Source organism: Chelmon rostratus, chromosome 6 (assembly GCF_017976325.1).
Source record: "Chelmon rostratus isolate fCheRos1 chromosome 6, fCheRos1.pri, whole genome shotgun sequence".
NCBI classification, from domain to species: domain Eukaryota; kingdom Metazoa; phylum Chordata; class Actinopteri; order Chaetodontiformes; family Chaetodontidae; genus Chelmon; species Chelmon rostratus.
Window position 1 is genome coordinate 6,150,340 of NC_055663.1, and position 25,610 is coordinate 6,175,949.

The window sequence follows — 25,610 nt, forward strand, 5'->3', positions numbered from 1 at the left end:
TAAGTTTGTTTGTTTGTTTTTTGGTTGTAATACTTGTGCTTGAGAATACTTCTTCCGCCACTGACTAGTGGTGTTGGACAGACTGACAGCCAAGGATAAACTTATCCTGTTGTGTCCCCTCTCTAGCAGGACCCTACACTACACATTAAAGTAGTGTGAGACATTATAACGTCTCTGTGATTGCATCAGTTTGTTAAAAAGTTGAATAAGCAGGTCAGTATGGTTGCTTTGGTGTTACTGCACAAATGGTACAGTATGTCCACTTCATTACAACATCAAGAAATCTATGATAATTATCTGAAATAATGAGGAACCTGTCTTTTCTACCTGGCTGCAGGTACAGCTACACTGAACCATGCGCTATTCAGTTTAACCAGTAGCCTTTTGATGGTTAGACAGTGGTGTATTATTCAAGCCTTTGTGTTGATGCTGTATTGTTTTACTGGGCGGTCTCTTGATTGTCAGCTGGAGGCCAGGGATGGGGGGGTGGGCTTGAATGTGTGTGTGTGTGTGTGTGTGTGTGTGTGCTGACGTGGACCTTCTGTGATGGCATTCAGTTGGATGACTCGTGTGGCACGGAGGACAGAGAGAGGAGAGCAAAAGAGAAAAAGAAACTGAAAGAGCCACACAGCCACATTAAAGGAGGATATATCAAACAGACACATCAGGAAAAGACAAGTAGCAAAGAAAAAAAACACAGTGAAAACTGGAGAAAAGGTGATATTGTGTCAACAAGGACGTACAGAGACGGTTTGACAGACTGAGATGGAATCAAAGAGACTGAGACAAACTTGGGATTATCAGTAACGGATCATCAGAAGTGGAGTTTCTCAAACATGGACTAGTCTGGGAGACTGCACATCCATACGCGCACACACACACACACACACACACACACACAAACACACTTGGTTTCGTATTGTGAGCTGTCTTGGCAGCAGACAGGTGTCAGCATGCAGGAGTCTCCAGGTGCCATGGGCGTAGATGGCAGCTACGCCAGCAACGTTCCAGCCTTTCTCACAAAGCTGTGGACCCTGGTGGAGGATCCAGACACCAACCATCTCATCTGCTGGAGCGCTGTGAGTCAGTCCTCAGTCTGCAAACAAAGATATAACATAAGAACTATGTCCTCTTAAACCATTATCATCTTCCTGGCTGTGATAACCATCTACCTGCTGTCCTCTGTCCTCTGAACAGGCGTGTGTAATGAACACGAATCGTATTCATAGGAAACAGAATATACATTAAGCTCGCAGAGGTGGGCTCCCTACTGTGGGGTCACTATCAAGGGTTCCTGCTCTCGCTTTCGCTGCCAGATTGTCTTGCTAATGAGTTGCATCGAGAGATCGCTACAAAGCCGCTACTTCCACACCTGTTTAGCTTGCCAACAATTGACTTGTTCAGCATGCTAAAGCTAAGTGTACCATAAATCAATGACACAAGACAGTTGATAAAGCTGATGCTATAAAACAAGGAATTTTCTGGCCTGTGCTGTGAGGGCAGGTTGTTTCATCGTCTCGCCGCCCTCATGGTGGTCAGTTTCGGTCGTTAGCGTAGAAGGATGAAGCCCAGAACAGTGGTGCAGGAAGTAGGCCTACTCAATTGCCAACACCACAATGCAGAAATAGTCCTTTATAAGTCAAAAGTCCTGCAGTGAAAAGGCAGAAGTATTATGAGCTCAATGTAAATGTAAATTTGTAATATTTAATTAAGGGGTTTGTTTAATTGGTGTGCTTTCTGTGATATTAAATTTGCAGTCTGAGGACCACACTTTCGTTCTGCTATCATTAGCACTTTTGACCTCTGACCCAGAATAAGTGAGCAACTACAACTACTTAATCGTTGTTGAATCCTTTCACCTGAAGAAAAAAAATGCTAAGGGAGCTTTGAATGCACTGTCTTCATGATAGAAAACAGAGACCATCTGTGGCCTCCTGTGATTATCTGGGTTTGTCCTCGGGAATCAGTTGTGCAGGATTGAGGTGTGACACAAAGATGAAGCTTCAGTGATTAACAGGAAGAGGACAGCTTCTCTGTTCTTCCTCACAGGGAGACAAACACACAGACAGATGCTGCCCAGTCCCATGACATCTATAGTTAGAGTGTGCAGCATCAGCTGTTGCATTGTCAGACTATTAGTAGGCAAGTGAGCATTGTAGACAAGGTAACGGCAATGTCTTATTAGAATCATCCAACCAAGTGGGTTTGCTAAATTCCAATGTATTTACAATCATTTGTGCAACACTGCTTTTCAGATTACAACACAGCTACTGCAGCTGCTTAGTAAGACTGTAGTATTGGGAGAGAGAGAATGGCTCATCCCAGAGGGAGAGAGAGAGAGAGAGAGAGAGAGAGAGAGAGAGAGAGAGAGAGTGTCACTGGCTGACTGATCTGAATTTGGCTGCTGATGAATAGATCCTGTTCTCTGGGGAAAATATATTACCTCCTTACAAAACTAATTTCATCATTAATGTAACATTAAGTCACATACAGTGTCCATCTAGTGACAGTTAGTGAGCCTTGTTTATGATGGAGATCACTGACAAACTCTGGGTTTGTGAAGTTAAAATGAATACAAAATGACATCAAACAGCTCATGCAGAATAATAATTATAAAAGATTTGGGTTCAGAAGGCCAATATTTCCTCTGCTGTTAACACACGCGTTAGTATCCCAGTTCTTCACTTCCAGCCTTCTGTGCCAGCCTTCACCAATAACAGGCTTCAGATGCTGTCAGAAATGCTGATTTCTGGTTGAGCATGTCCTGGTGAAGTGTTAAATTCTGCAGTTCAGACTTCAGATCCTCACTGGAAGCCAATTGCTGTATGTCCTATAGTGAAACACACGTCTATGTATTGAAACCAGTGATGCTAGACTTTGTAAACTGGCACCCCCTCCATGTCTTTCTGAAGCAGATTCAAATAAACCACAGTTTTCTGAAAGAACTTTTCCACCTTTGTAGCAGTTGGAAAAATATTTCAGCTACTTCTGACAAGTTAAGGACTTCAAAACAACATTAAGAAATTGGTCTTTTTCATTAATGACTGATTCCTTTGATGTTTCAATGATTTTACTGATGAGTATTGTTAACACAATACATCATTGAGTGAGAGGCTTTGGCATCTTAATGTTGGTGTTTTTAGTCATACTGAGCAGTAGTAATGAGAAAGTAGTAACAAGTAACCTCACAAGTCAAGCTGTTAAGCTGATCACGAATGTGAAATCATTCAATCTATTATTAGATAGTACTGAATAGAAACCTACTTTGATCATCCATCATTTACAGGCTGCAGGCCATCTGTCTTCTCTTGTTCCCTCTCACGTCTCTATGTGATGCTGTTAACTAACTCATTCCTGGCTATTCTCTATTTCAGACTGGGACTAGTTTCCATGTGTTTGACCAGGGACGCTTTGCCAAGGAAGTTCTGCCAAAGTACTTCAAACACAATAATATGGCAAGCTTCGTTCGACAGCTCAACATGTGTGAGTACACTCTCCGCTCCTCTCCTCTCCTCTTCTCTCCTCTCCTCCTTTCTCCTCTTCTATTCTCTCCTCCTCTCTTCTCTTCTCTCCTCTCCTCTCTTCTCCTCTCCTCCTCTCTTCTCTCCTCCTCTCTTCTCTCCTCTCCTCTCTTCTGTCCTTTCCTCTCTTCCTCTCCTCTCCTCTCCTCTCCTCTCGTGTCCTCTCCTCTCGTGTCCCCTCCTCTTGTGTCCTCTCCTCTCCTCTCATTTACAGTATACATTTGTACTTTGCATGTGTGTTTTCTCTTATATGTATGTGTTTAGATGGTTTCCGTAAGGTGGTGAACATTGAGCAGAGCGGTCTGGTGAAGCCTGAGAGAGATGACACAGAGTTTCAACATCTGTACTTCCTCCAGGGACATGAGCACATGCTAGAACACATCAAGAGGAAGGTATGGACACACACACACACACACACACACACAGAGAGAGAGAGAGAGAGAGAGAGAGATGCACACCTACACAATGTCTCAAAGACAAATTAATCAGAAAGTGTCTCAAAATAATGCAGACAGATCTTCTTTTTGTAGCACTTGACAACTTAAGTACAGAAGTAATTCAGATGAAGTTCACCTGTAAATGAATCATGTGAAGGATGCCTTCACTACATCTATATTACATTGATTATGTAATCAATCAGTAAAGTGTATATCTACCCTCCTTGGATTCCACCAGAGTCATTTTAAAGGTTAAAATGCCTCAGCCATAGTTCAATAGCACACAGAACACAAGCGTAGAACACAAATAAGTCAATTTTAAAGGCATCACCCAAAATCAGCCTATGCTGCATATGATAGCCTCTGTCCTTAGACCCTCAGAGCAACAATACTAAAAGGCTAAAGCCATGCTATCAGCTCTGTGAGGGTCTACTTAAAGATGAATCCAGCTGCCGATCTATGTGTCACACTCTCAGGCACCGCTCTCATTAGAAGCACTGATGTTTGGGTCCATGATCAGTAGCTAATTAAACCCAACAGGAATTACTTGCTAGATTAGGATTTCAATAATCAAACTCATTAATTTATTACACTGTAATCAGGACAAATGTGTCATCTAACAAAATAATGGAACATGATCTGTAAAAGTGGATCTACAATGGTTCCTGATCATTCCCTTGTAGGAAAGCTGTATGGTATGTGATTGACAGATCAGGATTAAATGATTTCATAGAGCAGAGGCTTGTGGCTTTCACCTTCCCTTCTTTTGTAAGTCTCAGTTTGTTGTTGGGGCAGCTATTTCTACCACAGAAAAGATGGCCACCACTTTAGGTTTCATTTTAGGTTTTAATTATCATCTAGATCTAGTAGATAATCTATTGTACATTATAATCTCTCAGTTCTAATCTACAAAATGAATATTTTAGCATCACTGGATGACTTTATTTGAACACAAACTGGCTCTGTGGACTGGACAGATTGCTTAGCAAAGGTGCTTAAAGAGTAGTTTTGCAGGATTTTGGTTTTGAAAACATTTGACCTGCTAATGGCACTAAATAACGCTTGAGAAATTCCACTCAAAACCACAAATGTTAGCCTCATGGTGGGTCTAGAGTGAGGTACCATCAACTACCAAAACCATTAGGGTTCATCCACTGGGGACCATGATTGTCTGTCCAAAAGTTTGGCAATCTATGCAACAGTTGTTGAGACAGACCAACACTGCCCTTCCTAAAAATTCCACTGAGGTCTCAGCTCACAAACACAGCAGAGGGAATGTGTGGTTGCACACGCTGTATCTGAGTAAAGTGCTGAATCAGGCTGTACTTTGTGTGCTCAGGTATCCATAGTGAAGAGTGAGGAGACCAAAGTTCGTCAGGAGGACCTCAGTAAACTGCTGTATGAGGTTCAGCTTCTCAGAACGCAACAGGACAACATGGAGTGTCAGATGCAGGACATGAAACAGTGAGTACAGGGGCTTTTATGTTCTGGTCCTACAAGCTCTCTGCCCTCCAACAAAGCCCATCCACTTCCCCTGCTGGTCATGTGTGACTGACAGTAGCAGGGCAATGGTTAAATTTGCACCATGTTTGAACATCAGTAACATGTTCTCTTTTCATTATATTGGTACCATCCTCCATGTGCAACAAGGGGAAATACTGTTTTGTTGGAGAAGCTATGTTTTTGCTTGTTTTTGCATTATTGGGAAACCAAGGAAACAGTTTCCTTGAGCAAGGCACTAATCCCACAACTGATCTGAGCAGGACTACAAACAATATTGGTAGTTGGTAAAATGAAGCAAGACTGGATTACCAACCAGGCAACGTAGACAACTGTCGTGGAGTTCTGAGGTCACCAGGAGTTTCAGACTCTGAAGTGTCAGTTTCAGAGTCATTCACTTTGCTTCAGTATGTTTAATTTGTTTAGGAAAGTGTAAGGCTAGTATACAAAATGGACCAACACAGGTTCTGCACAGTGTTTTGCCTTTTGATAAACCTTCAGCCTCAGAGATCTAGTAATCACACTGGACTTCCTGGATCTTATTGGATCTGTCACCAGCAGCTGAAACAACATGCCCTCACCATCACAACCCCTCATGTACTTTTAACATGCGCTCGATGGGAATTTGAATGAGATCGAGTACTTACCCAATGCAGAGAGTGGACAAGTGAGGGATGGGGGCCAAGAGGGGCCAACAACAAATGTTTGCCCCTGGGCCCCCTTGCAATTTAATATGGCTAAAAGTTATGCAAATAAAAATAAAAAAATCTCAATTCAACTTGACATGTGACTAAATTACTGCGTAATAAGTACAGAATATTTAACAAACAAACCTCATTTCATTTGACAGTTAAATTTGTCCACTGAGAACAGAGTGAACTCAAAAGTACTAAATCTTCTTCTATTTTTGTTAAGAAAATACAGTTGTGACGCTTCCTAATTCATGCACCCTCAGCCCACTCCTCCTTGTTTTTCTTTTTTTAACCATACTTTAGGGGTAAAACGTGAGAGGAGCAACAGGCCTGTCTATTATTCCTCTTGCTAAGTTGGAACAAATCACCCAGTGCATGAATTGACTTTTTCTCTAGAGGCTATTGTTGCTGAAAATAGCTGCAGTGTGTCTATTGTGTGGTGGAGCTGCTTTGTGCACAGCATTGTTTGCTAATGAGAGGAGAGAATGTTCACCTGCTCACCTGACTAACACACACACATGCACACCAATAACGGCATTCTTAGAAAGGGTGACCAGATGTGTGCATGTGTACATGTACGGACATGCATGCAGGCATGGACAGCGCTCTTAGAAAATATTCCACCAGAGACCCATCTTGCCAAAGCACTTTTGTGTGTGTTTCTAAATTGCTTTACATGACTCACACATGTCAGAGTTTGAAGAGCAGACATGATGGTAACATACTGAATAATGTAACCTTAGGTCTGTGAACACAGACTTCTTCTTCCAACAAGGCTCATCAAGCCTATCTCCTCAGATATGGGCTGTAGTAAGATTGTAAAGGCACAGGTCTGTACATTAAATGTAAATTTAAGAGGGGCTGTCAGATTGCAGAGTGCAGATGTTGCAAGCACAAGTTATATGAGCATAAAGAGGTCATGTCAGAAAAGTTTGCGATAAAGCAATTCAGACAAGAGGCAATTTTATTTTTCTAACTTGAAGCAGAAGCAACACCATCGATCACTTCATAGCTCATAGCAACCAGCGTATTGCTTCTAAATGTGACGAATTTGCAGACTACTTCAAAGAGCAGACATAGAGCAACATAATGTCGGGTATCTGTCGTAACAGCCGGAGTAACACTCAGCATACAGTGTGAAGCTCTGCTGGACAGTTTTAGTCTTGTTGAGTCCTCCATATACACCTTTGGCCCAATCTCAACTTCATTTTGTAAAAATGTATTTAGTTCAATGCCTGAGGATGTTCTTACAATTATTAATCTCTCACTCACAATTTTAGAAACACTTGCATACATTCACTTAATCAATCAATTTCAATAATAACTTCTCTAGAACCCCCAAAATAACCTGTGGAGTTCCCCAAGGATCAATTTTTGGGCCACCTCTTTTTAATATACATACCATGCTACCATTGGTGATGTCAACAGTGTCTCTTTCCATAGTTACGCCAACACACATTTCTCTATGTGGCCATGTCTCCTGACAACACAGGACCAGTTCATACCCTTTTTAAATGTATTTTAGATCTTCATTTCTGGAAGTCACAAACTGTTTAGAGCTCTACAAGAATAAAATTGAAATTTTAGTCTTAGGTTCTAAAGCTCAGAGAGACAAACTGGTCACCACATGAAATTACCTTGGATGTACCCCAAACCAACAAGCAAGAAACTGTGGTGTGGTCTGACTCAGATCTGAACTTTAAGGCTCATGTATGGTTTGTCATCAAATCTCCTCAAATATATTATTAAAGTGCGACCATTTCTCTCTCTGAGAGGGAGACAGAGAAACTGATGCATGCTGTTATATTGAGCAGTCTGGACTACTGTAATGCTATTATGTGCTTTTTTATCCCTCATGCCTCGTTTTTATTTGTTTTTATTTTGTTTTTGTTTTTTTATTCATTTTTTAGTCAAGCTTTCATCTAACTGAAGGCAGCACCCTGCTTGACCTTGTGTTTGTTGTGAAGCTATTTTCAGTTGCTCTAACTTGAATTGTTGCTGGTTAACTAAGCTTCAGTAATGTAACCTTGTCCAACGTGAGGTTAAAGAGTAGCTACAGCTTCCAGTTCAGCTAAAACCTTCTCTCCCAGCATATTTAAAAACAGAGGAGAGAAGGACCAATGACTGGTAGCCTCATGGGTACGTAGGGTCTGGGGAAACGGAGGGGACTGACTGACCACCACTCAGATATGGAGCTTCTCAGAGCTGACCAGCCCTGAGAAGTTACTGACTCCACTGGGTCATAATCTATGTGATTATGTGCACTGTGAAACTATAATAATGTGTATAGATCATCTTGACTACTTGAGCTTTGTTTGACCCAGTGGCAGCAGCAACACAATGAGTGGAGGAAGGCCTGGTTTATGGACCATAATCTTTCAGCTGGAGAGGAGTGGAAGAGGGCTGACTAGAGATCTAGAGTAAATAGAACTATTGTTGTATTTAACACAGGTTTCAGATTGTAACTGTCCACAATCTTAAGTGCATCTCCTGTCATAACACAATAACACTTAGCTCTATAAACTGAGAGAGGAGGGTTGGGCTCTTAGCAAAAAGCACACATGTGCAGCACCTTGAGGGTGGACTGTGTTGAAGTAGAAAGAAGGTTGCATGAAGCCCTTTGTGACTCCACAGGGAGCTGCATGCAGTATGATAAATGTCCTCAAGTGATGTCACTTGAGTCAGCGCCAGCTGGATCTGAGCACAAGTGTGAAAATAAATCAACGCTGGGGGTGTGGCATTAGAAAGAAGTAAAGTTATCTCTCCTCTGTATCCAGCATTTCATCTCTGCTTGAGGCTACATTAACCACTATTAGCATCACCCTCCCAAATCTCCAACTAAACAGTCACCTGTCAGGTTGCATTGTGGGTAATGTAGGCGCCAGGTTTAGAAAAGGAAGAAGAATCCATGGAATGAAAAAGATGATACCTCTGGTTCTGCTGCATCAGTTTTGACACTTGAAACTGTCCACCATGAGCCCAAAATGGCTAAGAGGCTCTTAGAGCTAGGGTTAATGGGCACACTCCTCAGTGGAAGGTTAGTGGGTGACACCTGTATTCAAAATCTAACCGAGATTGGACGTACTGAATTCAAGGACTGATTTGGAGGATATTAAAACGGTTTGTGTCTGAGTGCAGTAGGTTTTATCATTCGGAAATTCTTGTTTTAGTATTCGTATACGTGAAAATGAAAACAACTTTTACAACAAATGAAAATTTTTATGAAACATGATTTTATTTTCTTCGTTTCTCCTTTTGCACCAACTCCCTCTATCATCTTCCTCCTCCTGTTTCGAGGCAAAACGAAGTACTGTGGCGAGAGGTGGTCTCACTGAGACAGAACCACACACAGCAACAGAAAGTCATGAACAAGGTCAGTCTGTGTGTGTGTGTGTGTGTGTGTGTGTGTGCGTGTGTGTGTGTGTGTGTGTGTTTGTGTGTGTGTGTGTGTTCAACCTTGTTTGGTGTGTTCCATCATATGACCCACTGTTCTTAATTATAACTCTTGCAGTACATTACGCCATGCAGTGAAATTTCGCTCTGTGTTACTTTAACCTTAACTACATTTCAGCGAGAAATCTTTTCATATTAAATATATTAAATATTTTTAAATATTTCTTCGCAATAGCTAGTTGCCTTGATTTTAATTTGAAAACATCCGATCAGATAAACCTATACAATATCATGATTATTATATATCAAAGGCCCTGCATACCCACACAGGGGTTATGAGATATGCGGCTAATCAGGTTGGAGATGCGCCAAGTTTCCTATGCTAGGATTTACATGTGGTCACCATGTATTAACAAGAATGATAAAGTTGTATTTGGTTCTGCAACAAATTTCAGAGGAAGTCAAGAAGGCGTATTATTTTTTAAGCTTTCATTCTAGATAAAAAAGATATTTTAATATTCTGCAAGGGGCCATTTCCATTGATATTTTTCTTCCCACTGCTTTAACATGCTGCTGTAATGCCCAGATTTCCCCAGCTGGGGATAAATAAAGTTTTATCTTATCCTATCTTATCTTTTACTCTAGTAGAGGACAAAGTATTTTACAGTTTATTAGTCATACCTTTACTTAAGTAAAGGATCTTATTGTGGCAAAAATTCATTACAACATAGACAACAAATTATCCTGCAGTCATAGAATACATATATACATTTTTTCATGCCTTTTATAGCCCAGTCTTTTACCACCGCTGGATATCTTACTGGATTGGCACTCGAAACATCAGCACTCCTGTCTTCAGACTGTAGTCAGGAAAGTTTCATATGGAAGTTTAAAAAAACGTCCATACTTTCTGCAGCATATTTGATATATAAAACCATTAACTGTGTTTTATTATTCACTCAAAAGCAGTTACGACACAGTTTACCCCCATAAATTCTGCTACGATTCTACATCGTCTATAAACTGAATGTGTGGAATATTCCAAAAACTCATTTCCAGTCATTGATCCAGGCGTGTTTGGTTATACAACAAATTACAGAATCTGATGGAATCCAAAAGTTTCAATGTGTAACATGTTTTCATAAGATGATGCAGTCACGGGTCATGCAACTTATTTTCCTTTTCTTGCTGTTATGTTTCAAGAAGGAAACAATGTGTCAGTGAGTTTTGTGTGTGTGTGTGTGTGTGTTTGAGGAGGATGCTGATTCATGCTGTGCTTTTTCTCTCTTTGCCAGCTGATTCAGTTTCTGTTCAGCCAGATGCAGTCTAACACACCCAGCACTGTGGGCCTAAAGAGAAAGCTGTGAGTACATGCACGCACACACACCCACACACACACACACACACACACACACACACACACACACACACACACACACACACACACAGCGGAGCAATCAACAAAAGTGAGACAAACAGGGCCACAGTGGGGCAGAGGGAAGGGCTGGCTCAGCTGACAAACTGAACAATCTAACTCAACAAGCGCTATGAATGGAGACAAGTGCTGAATCAGTCAGTCAGACACACACACACACAAACACACACACATTCATACACAGTGAAGGCAAAGCAGAGTGCATGACCCTGCTACAGCCTGTGTGTGTAAAATGCTGGTTCAGCTTTGCTGCTGAGTGTGAACAAGGCCGACACGAGTAAAGAAAGGCACGCTGGAACACAAAAGTGCCATAGAAACCTGTATTTCAGGGTCAGTGTGCTACCTGGCAAAGGTGCAACTTTGCCTCAATGTTTTAATGCTAGTCATATATGGTCTTGTGGCTTCCACACTCTCTCTGAATGTCTACCATCTGTGTTTAGCATCTACCCACTGTCATGGCTCAGACCTGAGGCTGTACTTCGGCACAGTGGTGCTTTGAGCTACGTGCTAATGTATTATATAGAAGCATTAATGTGTACCAGCATACTTACCTTTAAAGATAGCAATTTGAATGTAACCACTCTTATTACAATTGCAACAAAAACTAAAAAAAGGACAAATGCTGAAGGTAAACTGAACAGATGAGGTCTCCATCTGCAGATTCTGTTCATTCATTAATTAATCAGTAGTCTGATGATGCCCTGCTGTCTTTGACACTGTATAGCTGTTATGATTCCAGAGTTGTACTAACTAATGTTCCCCCCAGGCCTCTGATGTTGGACGATGGCTCGCCCAGCCCCCCTGCCTCCAAGTTCAGCCATAGTCACCCAATGGAACCCATGCATGAGCCCTTCTACATCCAATCTGTGAGAAATCTGAAAATTTACACCTGATGTGTTTACCACTCTCCATAGCTGCTCATAACCCCTGAAGTATAGTAAGCGTGCATTAAAGTAAAAGTTAGTGAAATCATCTTCATTTTGGTGACACATGACACATTTTAATGGGAAGTATAATAAGTGAAGCACTGTGCTGCTGACCTTCCACATTCAGCACAGACGATGCTGCCAGCTGCTGGCAGTAAACATCTGCTCTGAAGTCACTGGCTGTCCTCTCTAAGTGCTTGGCCATGTTGTGGTTTTAAATTAGATTTAGCTGATTTATCACACACCATTCCTGATACAGAAGTAATCACTCAGTTCAGCACTTCAAGACATTCATTTGAATCTAATTTTAAAGTGTACTTGAAACTTGACGTATTCACTACATCATAGTGGATATATTATCTGGACATAAATCTCCCTCAACCTGCTGCCATTGGCCAGGCTGTAATCTTGTATCGCCACTAGAGGGAGGCAGTGCGCAGTGATTTGGAGTGTACATTATTACAGGCTGTAAAAACTCAAGCTTTTATAGTCACATCACTGTGCCATATTATTTGTTATGTCCAAAAGTCAGATTCTAGTTTTTACACAACTTTGCAGTCTAGTAGTCTTACTAGTTGTGATGTTACATTACCACCAACTTTATTAATTTTAAATGAGCAGTGGGACCAAAGGGGGAAATGTTAGCAAAAGAGTTTTTACGTGAAGAGAAGACGGCCAAGAAAACACACATCACACTCCGCTCCTCTTCTTCCTCAGCCATCCAGTGATACTGCTTCCTGCTCCACTAGTGGGCTGACAGGAGGACCAATCATATCAGATGTTACTGACATGTCTCAGGCCAGCATGGCCCTCCAGATGCAGCCCGATGAGACCGGGTGAGTGATGTAATATAACACAATTACTGTCTCCTGCCTCTGCAGTCAGTTCTATATCTGCTATTTTGAGACAGATCGTGGATATTGGATTATAAAACTTTTATTGCTGGCAATGTGTAACATGAAACAACTATCTCAAAATGTGTGGTCTGTCCTGAGGAAGTGTATTCAGAGTGGAGTACAATGAGGCAGTTGGTGTTGATGCATCAAACTGGCTGCAGGCTGTTGGTGATAGAGCATCGCAAACTGAGCAAAACTGGCCTCATTTTAATGTTTTCCTGACCCACCTTATACTACTGGTAGCTTGCACTACTTTTGACTGACAGTATTTGACTCTACCAACAGGGAGAAGTGCATGATGCTTATCAAAGAGGAGCCTGTGAGTCCAGGAGTGAGAGGAGCAGGGACAGGAGGCAGTGTAGGGGGAGGAGAGGCCGTAGCATTGACCTCCTCCTGTGAGGTGTGCGCCTCAGAACCTCCGGTCCTACCCGTCGCAATGGTCCAGTCTGTTCTGGAGGGGAGGGGCTCTGTGGCCTCTATGGTAGAGAGGAGGAGTAAGAGACCTGCCCTGGACAGGTAGGCCTTCACACAAGACCTCACACATAGAGACTGCAATGCACACACACAAAACTGCATACTAATGCATGTCGTGACCCGGTGCGTCTGTGTTTATATGTTACATATTCCTCTGTGTGTGTGTGTGTGTGTGTGTGTGTGTGTGTGTGTGTGTGTGTGTGTGCAGAGTGGAGGTTTCAGATGCCGTGGAGAATGTGGATATGAGCCTGGAGGAGCTTCAGCAGCTGCTCAGGAGCCATCAGCAGAGCACTGTGGAGGCCGGGGCCAGTGCTGTTATGGATGTCAGTAGATCTGCACCATATTGACACATACAGATAGACTGACAGCTTGTTTAGCTGCACAGATATGGCTTCTGTCGCTGCTTATACAGCACAGAATAGCCAATGAGTGACTATTCCTTCATACTGACCTGCATAAATGACCCTTCTCTCTCTTTCTCTCTGTAGCCCTTCAGTTTAAACCTGCCTCTGACTGAGTGGAACTTCACAGAGATGGAGTCTAACCTCAAATCAGTAAGTCATATAATTTGACAACTGTACACCTTCTGCTCCTTAAATCATGATGGATCAGCAGCTTCTCTACTTAACTACTTTATCATCCCGAGATGTTCAAATAACGCACCCTTACTTAGCGTATTGCTTATTGATAACAAGCTGTAAACACAACCTTGATGTCACCTCATGTAGTTGATTGTTGACAAGCAGTTGCAGGTTTACACATCCAGCAGACACTGAGCAACTTTAGCATTCGTTTGTACTTTTGTTCATGTCCTCCTGCTAAATGCTTCACCAGCTAGCCGTTATCTTTGCCTGACTGCTGCGTGGTGCTGAGTAGGTAGCGTATAACGTTTTTCTTTGGAGGACAGCTGTCTGCTGCTGGAAATGCAGCTGATGAGAGCTGTGAGACTGAATTAAAGCAGAGTATTTAAGGCCATAAAACCAAAACATTATGGTGAAGATGCTAAACCTGCAAGGATGGACAACAAGTTTTGGGTTTGACACCTTTCACATTACACAGTCATTTTACCTATTGTTTGAATAAAGCTATTTTTAGTGGCTGCTGTCCTACAGTTACAAAGTAATTTGTCCCATACCCAACGAATAACTGTGGACATCTCCCCTACACTGCACCACGGCTGGTGGTTCTTCCCCTTTTCTGGTCATCCAGAGCAAAAATAGCACTGTGTTAGAAAATCTGAATAGCAGGTCCATGACTTTCAAGGATTATCAAACACTGCACAGCATTTACGCTGCCATTAGACATAATAGAAAGTAATCATGGCAGCAATTATTATATATTCAGTTTCAACAACCGTGAAGTAAACAGAATTACAACATTAACCTTCAAGGTAATCTACCAGGAGTATGTGCTCGCGCATTACGAATGCACAGCTGTTGTGGCAACACAGCGTTCTCCCTTAGATGAATGTGGGCACTGCGTTTTTTGATGCAGCGTTAGTGTTTGTCCAGGCACAGCCTTCAACAAAGAGGCCTGTCTGAGCCAATGGCTGCAGAGATACAATGTGGCTAACTAAGCAAACAGCACACACCGGTGAAGTGTGGAAAAGTTGGCGGAGGTTTCCTGCCAAACTAGAAGAGTGATTCCACACACACTCTGAAGGTCTGAAGCCGAAGGTGAGGATGAAGGTCGCATTGTTTAACGTGACTCTTAGATTCAGGATCCAGTACAAGACAAGCACAGACAAAAACATTTAAAAATTGTTAAAAAGAACACCCTCCTCTTCACACTTTGCATCTCCAGTATCAGACAGCCCACTGCTAAACCTCCATGCAGGCAAAGTAATCAATAATGTCATTGAAGTCCAATTTTCAGGCCACATTGAATAGACAGGATGGTGAGGCTGCTCAGTCTGTCTTGACACACTGTGGAGCTTAAGTACTCTTTAATGTGACTCACCTTGTGAAAAGCTCTCTCACTGCTAGCATCTGTCGCAGGCAGGGTACAAGCAGCCTAATAGTAAACAGAGCCTCTCCAAAAAGGCTTTGCATCTGCATTTTCAAGACTGCCTTTAACAGCTGAGGTGGAGGGACGTAAGGTGGGAAACCGGTGCCGTGAAATGATGAAATAGGGTTTCAGATCACTGAATACTGTTTGCCTGATAAATCTGGTTCTATTTGTAAGGTTGCCACTGCGCTCTGAGCAGCTGGTGTGTTATCCTAAATGTCTGTATCCACTCAGCAATGCATCAATTAAATGACAGATTGCTGAGTGCGACCTCCCCGATAAGCCATACGAAATTTGTCTTCATCAGTGACAATTAATGTCAAACAGCCGCTAGTTCCTTGAACAATTCCCACTGTCTTGTAATGTCCAAATTACTGACATCTTGGCAGTGCCTGACTCTGCCTAACTCCCAGCTAATCTAAAAATAGACAAAGAGGTGGAACGTGGGTGGAGCTGAGGCAGGCCAAGTGAAGGCCTGCTTGTTAAAACCTCGTATCTAGCTGTTGATCAAAGTGGCTATGCCCATAATGAGTCACTTGTATAAAAATTCATCTCCACATAGTTATCATGAATAGAGACATTAGCTATAGAGACCAAAACCAGGCTGTAAACATGTCTATTTGTGCTGCTCTGTTGGCCATTTTAATATGGGGGTCTATGGGAATTGGCTCGCTTTTAGAGCCTCAAGTGGCCATTCGAAGAACTGCAGCTTGTGGCACTCACACTGGCTACATTTTTCAGCCTCAGAGGCTGGATGTGTAATGTACATGTCTAGACATGTACATTAATTCTCATTTTATTTTGCCATTTACTAGAAATTTGTTTAGAATTTGCACTAAAAATCGGATGGAAAGTTGGCTTATTTTTTGGCCGGTTTCAGTGACTTCCTGCAAGGCCACTGGTTGCCAAGAAATAGTTCCAGCACATAATCCTTAGAAAAACACAACATTTTTACAGTGTGTGGATTAAACAATGACCTTATAAAGAGGTAAATACGAAATTGATTGAGGTCGAATGAGATTGAAAAATGAAATTTAAGGCAGGCAAATGTTTTTTACTTTGAAAAGAGCCAGGCTAGTTGTTTCTTCCTGTTCCTAACAATGCCTTTAAGGATATGAGAGGTGCAAGCATCCTGCTGGTGGAGGATAAACACCAGCCAGAGAGAACGCAACACACTGAGAACACATAATTGTTCTCAATAATGACTTCTTGATAGAGTATTAGTAATTGTCTTTTCAATTATTGGAATGCCATCAGTGTCACTTCCTGTAAATATCATACATACCACACATAGACTACCCTGAGACATATCCTGGTCAATTCTTGATTCTTACAGCTATTTCACTTCCTGCTTTTCCAAGAAAGTCAAAAATCTCAGAACTGTTCACTGATCTCTCATTCGTCCTCTTTCGTCCAGTTTGGCTTGTATCCTAGGTTAATGTGGCCAATGTCAGTATATGAAGTCCCATTATCTGTAGCAGAGAGAATGGAAAGGCTAGTTAGCTCTTATATTAGAAAATGGTTGGGTGCTCCCAGGTGCTTAAGCAATGTAGCTTTGTATGGGAAAGGAATGCTTCAGCTGCCAGTATCCAGTCTAACAGAGGAGTTTAAATGCACTAAGGTTAGGACAGAACTTTTATTATCTGGGAGTAAGGACATGTTAGTTAGCAATGTGGTTCCGAATCCTTCTGGGGGGAGGAAATGGAACCCAAGGGCAGCAGTGCAGGAGGCAGAGGCAGCTCTTAGGCATGCAGAAATAGTAGGAAATGTTCAATTTGGCCGGGGAGGCTTGGGGCTTGGCCCAGGCAAACCAGTGTGGAATAAAGCAGGTCTAAAGGAGAAAAGAAAGCTTGTAGTGGAACAGGTGCGTAGGCAGGAGGAGTTGTTAAGAGGGGCAAAAGCAGTTGGTCAAGCCAAACAGGGACAATGGTTGAATTGGGAAGGTGTTGAGAAGAGGAAACTTAGTTGGAGGGACCTGTGGAATATGGAGGAAGGCCGTATTAAATTTCTGATAGGGGCGACATACGATGTGTTGCCAACCCCGCAGAACCTAAGTCTCTGGGTACAGGGCGATCAATCGTGCCCACTCTGCTCAGGTACAGCAAGTTTAAAGCACATTTTGTCAGGTTGTAGAATTAGCTTATCACAAGGCCGGTATACATGGCGGCATAATCAGGTGCTGAGAAGCTTAGCCGCAGGCATTGAGGAGAGAAGGAAGCAGGTGAATTCTGGAAGTTCTAGAAAGGAGAGGTTAGATGTGCAGTTTGTTCGAGAGGGGGAGAAAAATAAAGCTGCTAAGTCAGGGAGAAAGCAGGGAGGTGGCTGCCTGGTAGGGGCTGATGATTGGCAAATGCAGGTCGACTTGGGAGGACAGCTAGTTGTGCCCCAGGAAATAGTTTATAGTAATCTGAGGCCAGACATTGTCTTATGGTCCATGAGTAAAAAGACTGTGTATTTTATTGAGTTAACAGTCCCTTGGGAAAATTCAGTGGAGGCAGCTTATGAAAGGAAGAAGACTAAGTATGCAGATTTAAAGACAGAATCTGAGCAGAGGGGATGGAAGACCAGGGTCTGTCCGGTTGAAGTGGGGTGTAGAGGTTTTGTTGCAGGGTCAGCTGTTTCACTGTTGAGGGAGCTGGGAGTGCATGGGCAAAATTTAAGAAAGACAGTGAGGGAGATGTCAGATGAGGCTGCTAGGTCTAGTCAGTGGATATGGATCAGGAGAAATAATAGTAGTTGGGGGGTGAAATAGGGACAGTGGGGGGGCAGGCAGAGGACATGCATGCCTAACCCGGCAAGAGAAGAGGTTAAAGTCTGAACAAGACACCTCTCCTCTGCTCTGCTTTCCCCGCCCCATCTTCTCGCTCTGCCAATAGGAAGAGAACCAGGAAGTTTAGATAAGGTGGGGGTGTGGCCAGCTAGAGTCTCTCTTTGGGACCATGCGGCCTGTTCAGGTGAGTTTGCGTGGTAAGACACAGAGTTGGCTTGTTTTTTGATCTTTTTGGTTGTTTTCCTGTTTTGTCTGCTTCTTGAAGGAAATGTTAGGGTTTGTTTTCCTGCTCTGTTTGCTTTTTGAAGGAAATGGTAGGGTTTGCTGCTTCTTGAAGGAAATGTTAGAAGAGGCTGTTAAATCTAGTCTGTGGTTTAGGCCTCCACCTTCAGCACCTTCTAAATTTTCCACCCCCTACCCGAACAAGGGTCTGTATCCAATCCCTACTTTCATCTCTTGACTCTACCTCTTTATTTTCTATCCCCTACCCGAACCAGGGTTTGTATTCCCACCCCGCTTTTTCTTGGTGCAGTTGGTGAGAGGCAGGGGTAGATGATGGTAGTGTGGCAATCGGCAGTTACATGTGGCATCTAGGCCTGTGGTAGCATTGTAGCAGCTAACAATAGCTAAAGCGGTGAGAGTATGATAGTATCTTAGCAGTTAGTATTGGTAGCTAGCAATTAACATTAACAGTATAGGTGAATCTAGCGTTATTGTCTTCTTCTGTTCCTCTTAGCAGGTAGCGGTTAGCACATAACATTAGCTAAATGGTAGCATCGGAACTGTATTGTCTTCTTCTGTTCTTCCTAGCGGTTAGCAGTAGCATTAGCAATAGTTAAATGGTAGCATCGGTACTGGCCACTACCCGGAGCATCTCTGGGTCAGTTGAACGTGGCGGTGCTGTTTGGATTGTGTAGGAGCAGTGTGAACTGGCACTAGGGGGGGTGACTCTGGGACGCCGGAGTTCACTGCCTAACCTCCTGGAGGTGTAGTGGGACTAAGTAGGCGAAACACTGTTGAAGGGAGGTTTCCACCTGATGACCCCCAGAGACGTGTTAGGAATCACTGCTCTTTGGCAGGTATAGAGGCAGATTAGAGCTCCAAGGTTCTTCACTGAGAATGAATCCTCTTTTTGAGCACAAGTATCTTGTGTTTAAATTAACTCACAACTAGCTTGGCTAGTGACTGTTGTGAATAGAGCAGCTGACAACATGGGAAAGACCATGTGACTGCTTGGAAAGACAGCTGACAGGAGGGAAAAGACCCCACAGGTGCTGGTATGGGCTAGCAACCCATGGCAGCAGTGGCAAGCCTTAAACCTTGCTACAACCAGACTTAGCTACAACCAATATAAGGAAAATACCCCAAGAGTCAGCGAGAGCAGGGGTGGAAGATGACTCACAGGTGGATTGCATGGTAACGAACAGGATAGCGGATATGACTATGCCTTGGATACATGACTCAGTGAGGGATGGGGGCACGGACCCATCTCTTAGGGCCAGAGGTAGCAGTACTCAGGTGACAGGGAAGGCAACTAAGGAGAGCAAAAGTTGTGCAGCAGAGGATAAGAAGCTTCAAGTTTGCCCATGTGGCTGGCAGAAAATAACATCAATCCGAGGCCTTAGAACTCATCAGGGAAGGAGGAAGTGTTTAGCGGTGGAAGGGCAGAGTGGCCGCATCGACCGGTATTTCTTGAGAAGTCAGTCGAATCAGTCGGATGAAGTCCAGCGACAGGTAGAAAACCACAGTTCGCAGGATATCAGTAACACTATCCCTGGAGAGGAGGAGGTACGGAGAGGGGATGCAGTTGGTGTTGAGGGCAACAGGCCAGCCAAGGAGAGAAGCATGGAGCAGAAAGCTAGAGTTAAGTGGCCGAGGGCTAATGATAGCAAAGAGTGGGAGGCAGTTGATAGAGATTTATCAGTCATATTAAGCAGGCTTAGAGGAGATGTAGTGGAGAAATTGGATAAAATTGGAGATGTGATCTACTCCTATGGTCGAGAGAGATTTGGGGTGCTTGTCAAAAGGAAAGGCGAGAGGGTGCAGGTCGGCAAGTCTAGGCGGCAAAGAGAAATAGAGAAGTTAGTAAAGGAAAGGAGGCAGTTAAGAAAGCAGTGGAGGAAGGCGACAGAAGAAGAAAGGGAGGGAATTAAGGTGTTGCAGGAGGAACTGAGAAGCAGGTTAGCAGTACTCAGAAGGGCAGAACACCTTAGGGAGAAGAGAAAGAAGAAGGAACGTGCAAGGTCAGCATTTTTTAGGAACCCCTTTAATTTTGTGAAAGGCTTGTTTAATCAAGAAAAAGGAGGGCAACTTAAGGCAACGAAATCAGAGATTGAACAGTATTTGAAGTCGACGTATTCAGATTCAAAGGAGAATAGGAACATAGGTCTTCCACCTGACATGCCACCATTAGGGGAAGTGGAGCAGGAGATGGATGTGAGCCCACCTAGGTGGAGAGAAGTGGTGGAGGTGGTTAGGCGTGCAAAGGCTTCTTCGGCCCCAGGGCCTAATGGAGTCCCCTACCGTGTCTATAAGAGTGCACCTGGCATCTTAAGGACACTATGGAGATACCTGAGAATAGTTTGGGAGAAACAAAGTATTCCAAGAGCATGGCGCAGGGCAGGAGGTGTCTTCATCCCTAAGGAGAAGGAGTCATCGGACCTTAGCCAGTTTCGGATGATTTCTCTCCTAAATGTTGAGGGAAAGATTTTCTTTAGTATCGTAGCACAGAGGCTGGCTAAATACTTAGAAAGGAATGGTATGATAGATACGACAGTGCAAAAAGCAGGGATACCAGGATTTGCGGGATGCTTAGAGCATACTAGCATGATTTGGCATCAGATTCAGACAGCTAAGAGGGAGAAAAGAGACTTGAATGTTGTATTTTTAGATCTGGCTAATGCGTTTGGGTCAGTGCCACATAACCTTATTTGGAGTTCCTTTGACTACTTTAAAGTGCCGGAGATAGTTGTTAACTTGGTGAAAGCATATTTCCAAGACATCAGACTGTGTGCAAGTATCGCAGAGCTCACAACAGGCTGGCAAAGATTGGAGGTTGGTATTATGGCAGGATGTACAGTGTCCCCGCTAGCTTTCACAATGGCTATGGAGGTAATTATTAGGGCTTCCAAGTGGGTCGTAGGTGGAGAGAGACGGCAGAATGGAATGCGTCTTCCACCAATTAGGGCTTATATGGATGATATGACACTGCTAACTTCAACAGTGCCATGTACAAGGAGGTTGTTAGATAAAGTCAATCAGAATCTCAAGTGGGCTAGTATGAAGATTAAGCCTAGTAAGTCAAGGAGTATTTCAATATACAGAGGGAAAGTAAGTGATAGAAAGTTTGCTATAGATGGTGAGGAAATCCCAACAATTAGGGAGAAATCAGTTAAGAGTCTAGGACGGTGGTACAATGTGGACCTGAATGATGTTGAACAGGTTGTGCAATTTAGAAAGGATGTTGCAGAAGGGCTGGAGAGAATAGATAAATCGGGGCTCCCAGGAAAACTGAGGTTGTGGTGCTTGCAGTTTGGCTTGTATCCTAGGTTAATGTGGCCAATGTCAGTATATGAAGTCCCATTATCTGTAGCAGAGAGAATGGAAAGGCTAGTTAGCTCTTATATTAGAAAATGGTTGGGTGCTCCCAGGTGCTTAAGCAATGTAGCTTTGTATGGGAAAGGAATGCTTCAGCTGCCAGTATCCAGTCTAACAGAGGAGTTTAAATGCACTAAGGTTAGGACAGAACTTTTATTATCTGGGAGTAAGGACATGTTAGTTAGCAATGTGGTTCCGAATCCTTCTGGGGGGAGGAAATGGAACCCAAGGGCAGCAGTGCAGGAGGCAGAGGCAGCTCTTAGGCATGCAGAAATAGTAGGAAATGTTCAATTTGGCCGGGGAGGCTTGGGGCTTGGCCCAGGCAAACCAGTGTGGAATAAAGCAGGTCTAAAGGAGAAAAGAAAGCTTGTAGTGGAACAGGTGCGTAGGCAGGAGGAGTTGTTAAGAGGGGCAAAAGCAGTTGGTCAAGCCAAACAGGGACAATGGTTGAATTGGGAAGGTGTTGAGAAGAGGAAACTTAGTTGGAGGGACCTGTGGAATATGGAGGAAGGCCGTATTAAATTTCTGATAGGGGCGACATACGATGTGTTGCCAACCCCGCAGAACCTAAGTCTCTGGGTACAGGGCGATCAATCGTGCCCACTCTGCTCAGGTACAGCAAGTTTAAAGCACATTTTGTCAGGTTGTAGAATTAGCTTATCACAAGGCCGGTATACATGGCGGCATAATCAGGTGCTGAGAAGCTTAGCCGCAGGCATTGAGGAGAGAAGGAAGCAGGTGAATTCTGGAAGTTCTAGAAAGGAGAGGTTAGATGTGCAGTTTGTTCGAGAGGGGGAGAAAAATAAAGCTGCTAAGTCAGGGAGAAAGCAGGGAGGTGGCTGCCTGGTAGGGGCTGATGATTGGCAAATGCAGGTCGACTTGGGAGGACAGCTAGTTGTGCCCCAGGAAATAGTTTATAGTAATCTGAGGCCAGACATTGTCTTATGGTCCATGAGTAAAAAGACTGTGTATTTTATTGAGTTAACAGTCCCTTGGGAAAATTCAGTGGAGGCAGCTTATGAAAGGAAGAAGACTAAGTATGCAGATTTAAAGACAGAATCTGAGCAGAGGGGATGGAAGACCAGGGTCTGTCCGGTTGAAGTGGGGTGTAGAGGTTTTGTTGCAGGGTCAGCTGTTTCACTGTTGAGGGAGCTGGGAGTGCATGGGCAAAATTTAAGAAAGACAGTGAGGGAGATGTCAGATGAGGCTGCTAGGTCTAGTCAGTGGATATGGATCAGGAGAAATAATAGTAGTTGGGGGGTGAAATAGGGACAGTGGGGGGGCAGGCAGAGGACATGCATGCCTAACCCGGCAAGAGAAGAGGTTAAAGTCTGAACAAGACACCTCTCCTCTGCTCTGCTTTCCCCGCCCCATCTTCTCGCTCTGCCAATAGGAAGAGAACCAGGAAGTTTAGATAAGGTGGGGGTGTGGCCAGCTAGAGTCTCTCTTTGGGACCATGCGGCCTGTTCAGGTGAGTTTGCGTGGTAAGACACAGAGTTGGCTTGTTTTTTGATCTTTTTGGTTGTTTTCCTGTTTTGTCTGCTTCTTGAAGGAAATGTTAGGGTTTGTTTTCCTGCTCTGTTTGCTTTTTGAAGGAAATGGTAGGGTTTGCTGCTTCTTGAAGGAAATGTTAGAAGAGGCTGTTAAATCTAGTCTGTGGTTTAGGCCTCCACCTTCAGCACCTTCTAAATTTTCCACCCCCTACCCGAACAAGGGTCTGTATCCAATCCCTACTTTCATCTCTTGACTCTACCTCTTTATTTTCTATCCCCTACCCGAACCAGGGTTTGTATTCCCACCCCGCTTTTTCTTGGTGCAGTTGGTGAGAGGCAGGGGTAGATGATGGTAGTGTGGCAATCGGCAGTTACATGTGGCATCTAGGCCTGTGGTAGCATTGTAGCAGCTAACAATAGCTAAAGCGGTGAGAGTATGATAGTATCTTAGCAGTTAGTATTGGTAGCTAGCAATTAACATTAACAGTATAGGTGAATCTAGCGTTATTGTCTTCTTCTGTTCCTCTTAGCAGGTAGCGGTTAGCACATAACATTAGCTAAATGGTAGCATCGGAACTGTATTGTCTTCTTCTGTTCTTCCTAGCGGTTAGCAGTAGCATTAGCAATAGTTAAATGGTAGCATCGGTACTGGCCACTACCCGGAGCATCTCTGGGTCAGTTGAACGTGGCGGTGCTGTTTGGATTGTGTAGGAGCAGTGTGAACTGGCACTAGGGGGGGTGACTCTGGGACGCCGGAGTTCACTGCCTAACCTCCTGGAGGTGTAGTGGGACTAAGTAGGCGAAACACTGTTGAAGGGAGGTTTCCACCTGATGACCCCCAGAGACGTGTTAGGAATCACTGCTCTTTGGCAGGTATAGAGGCAGATTAGAGCTCCAAGGTTCTTCACTGAGAATGAATCCTCTTTTTGAGCACAAGTATCTTGTGTTTAAATTAACTCCATCATAGTGCACATATCCGATGAGCAAAACCATTTGCTGTGTGAAGAGAGCTGTTTTTCTTTTAAAGCCTTTGTGAGCGCTCTGCAAATGTGGATCATAACACATCAACCGCTCTTACATGCATAGAAAGATTCATTACCATCCATCATTCAGAGCTGTGGTTATCCTTCCATCCTGTTGCTTAGTGTAACGTCTCATCAAAAGGAGAGCTCGTTTCTCCTCTGTCTCTGTTTGGTTTTGTTTGTGCAGCTGACTGTCAATAGTACTCCCAGTAATTAGAGAGTGCTGCAGATCTTTCCACTTCCAGTCAGAGTCTTTGTGTGCTATGTTTGCCTCATGTTCTGTAATTCATCATACATTCTGAGTCGTTTACCCAAAGACATCCAGTAACCATCTTTGGAAGCCTCGGCACAACTTAAAGATCTTATTTTGCTTGTGAGGGAAAAACTGATGTAGGAAGCAATGCATTGGTTCTTTCATTGAACATATAGCAGCCCCAGTGTGTCTTCCTTTTGCTGACTTTATGCACTGAATGTTACTTAACAGATAACTTGCCCTCACAATGCTCAGGCTAAGCTGTGTTAGGCCTTCCTCTCAAGTGGCTCATTCACAGGCAATCATACTGTCCACTGTCCTCTCTGGCCACAGTCCTGGTTCAACAGACAAATTATATTATTCCTCTTTTTCTGGGTTACGCTTCCTTTAGAGACACCAGGCACTGCACAGCAGATATGGAAAAGGACCAGTTTCAAAGTTGTGTTCATGTACTTTTACAAAATAGCCATCCAGTCTTTGTGGGTTTGACCACAAAGCCAAACGACCACAACCAGGGCTCGCCTTCTATATTACATCCTCGAGTTTTAACCAGTCAACCTGTTCACCTGTGGAATGATCCAAACAGGTGTTTTAGGAGCGTTCCACAACTATCCCAGTCTTTTGTTGCTCCTGTCACAACTTGATTTAAAACATATTGCTGCATCACATTCCAAATCAAAAATCAATGAATGTTAAATATATTGTCTTTGTACTGTTTTCAATTGAGGAATCAGAATCAGGGATGTATCAACAAAATGGAGCAACAAGCTCTGTACCAGAGTGAGGTGTTGAACTTGATATTGCTGGTACATGTGTTGGCAGCCCAGCATGGCAAACAGATATGAAACATATGGATGGATAGATACAAACATTCTGTTGTTTGTCTTAAAATTATGGGTTAGTGGTTAAATGTCTACATGTGTGTTTGTTTTCCTCCACAGTACATGTTCCAGAACCAGGAAGCGGAGGCTTTTCCAGCTACAGGCTGTGAGGAACAGTGATCGATCAGTGCTGTGGACTGTCCTTTCTGAAGTGGAAGGTAACAACTGTGTGACTTAACGTGTTAGTGAAGGGGTCCGTAATAGTGTTAGTCATAGCACTGTAAGATTAGTATGCTAATCTTACTTTACTGTAGACATACAGTACGGCAGGTCTACCATGTTTATATCATAATAATTCATGAGCCTTAAAGGA

The 25,610-nt window shown here is 43.3% G+C and overlaps 1 protein-coding gene across 1 annotated transcript; it reads left to right on the forward strand.

The window, feature by feature from the left end:
- The first annotated feature begins 953 nt into the window (after window positions 1–953).
- Window positions 954–25,417, forward strand: hsf4 (heat shock transcription factor 4). Its single transcript, XM_041939737.1, has 12 exons — window positions 954–1,079; window positions 3,375–3,483; window positions 3,786–3,913; window positions 5,298–5,422; window positions 9,448–9,523; window positions 10,839–10,906; window positions 11,745–11,844; window positions 12,622–12,740; window positions 13,086–13,316; window positions 13,483–13,597; window positions 13,763–13,828; window positions 25,358–25,417. The coding sequence occupies exons 1-12, from the start codon at window positions 954–956 to the stop codon at window positions 25,415–25,417; spliced, it is 1,323 nt and encodes a 440-aa protein (XP_041795671.1).
- The last annotated feature ends 193 nt before the right edge of the window (window positions 25,418–25,610 follow it).

Bases quoted from the DNA above. Each gene is read 5' to 3' on its own strand.
- hsf4 (XM_041939737.1), top strand. From the start codon at position 954: ATGCAGGAGTCTCCAGGTGCCATGGGCGTAGATGGCAGCTACGCCAGC. The intron at 12,741-13,085 runs GTGAGTGATGTA...CTCTACCAACAG, and splicing joins ATGCAGCCCGATGAGACCGG to GGAGAAGTGCATGATGCTTA. The intron at 13,317-13,482 runs GTAGGCCTTCAC...GTGTGTGTGCAG, and splicing joins AAGAGACCTGCCCTGGACAG to AGTGGAGGTTTCAGATGCCG.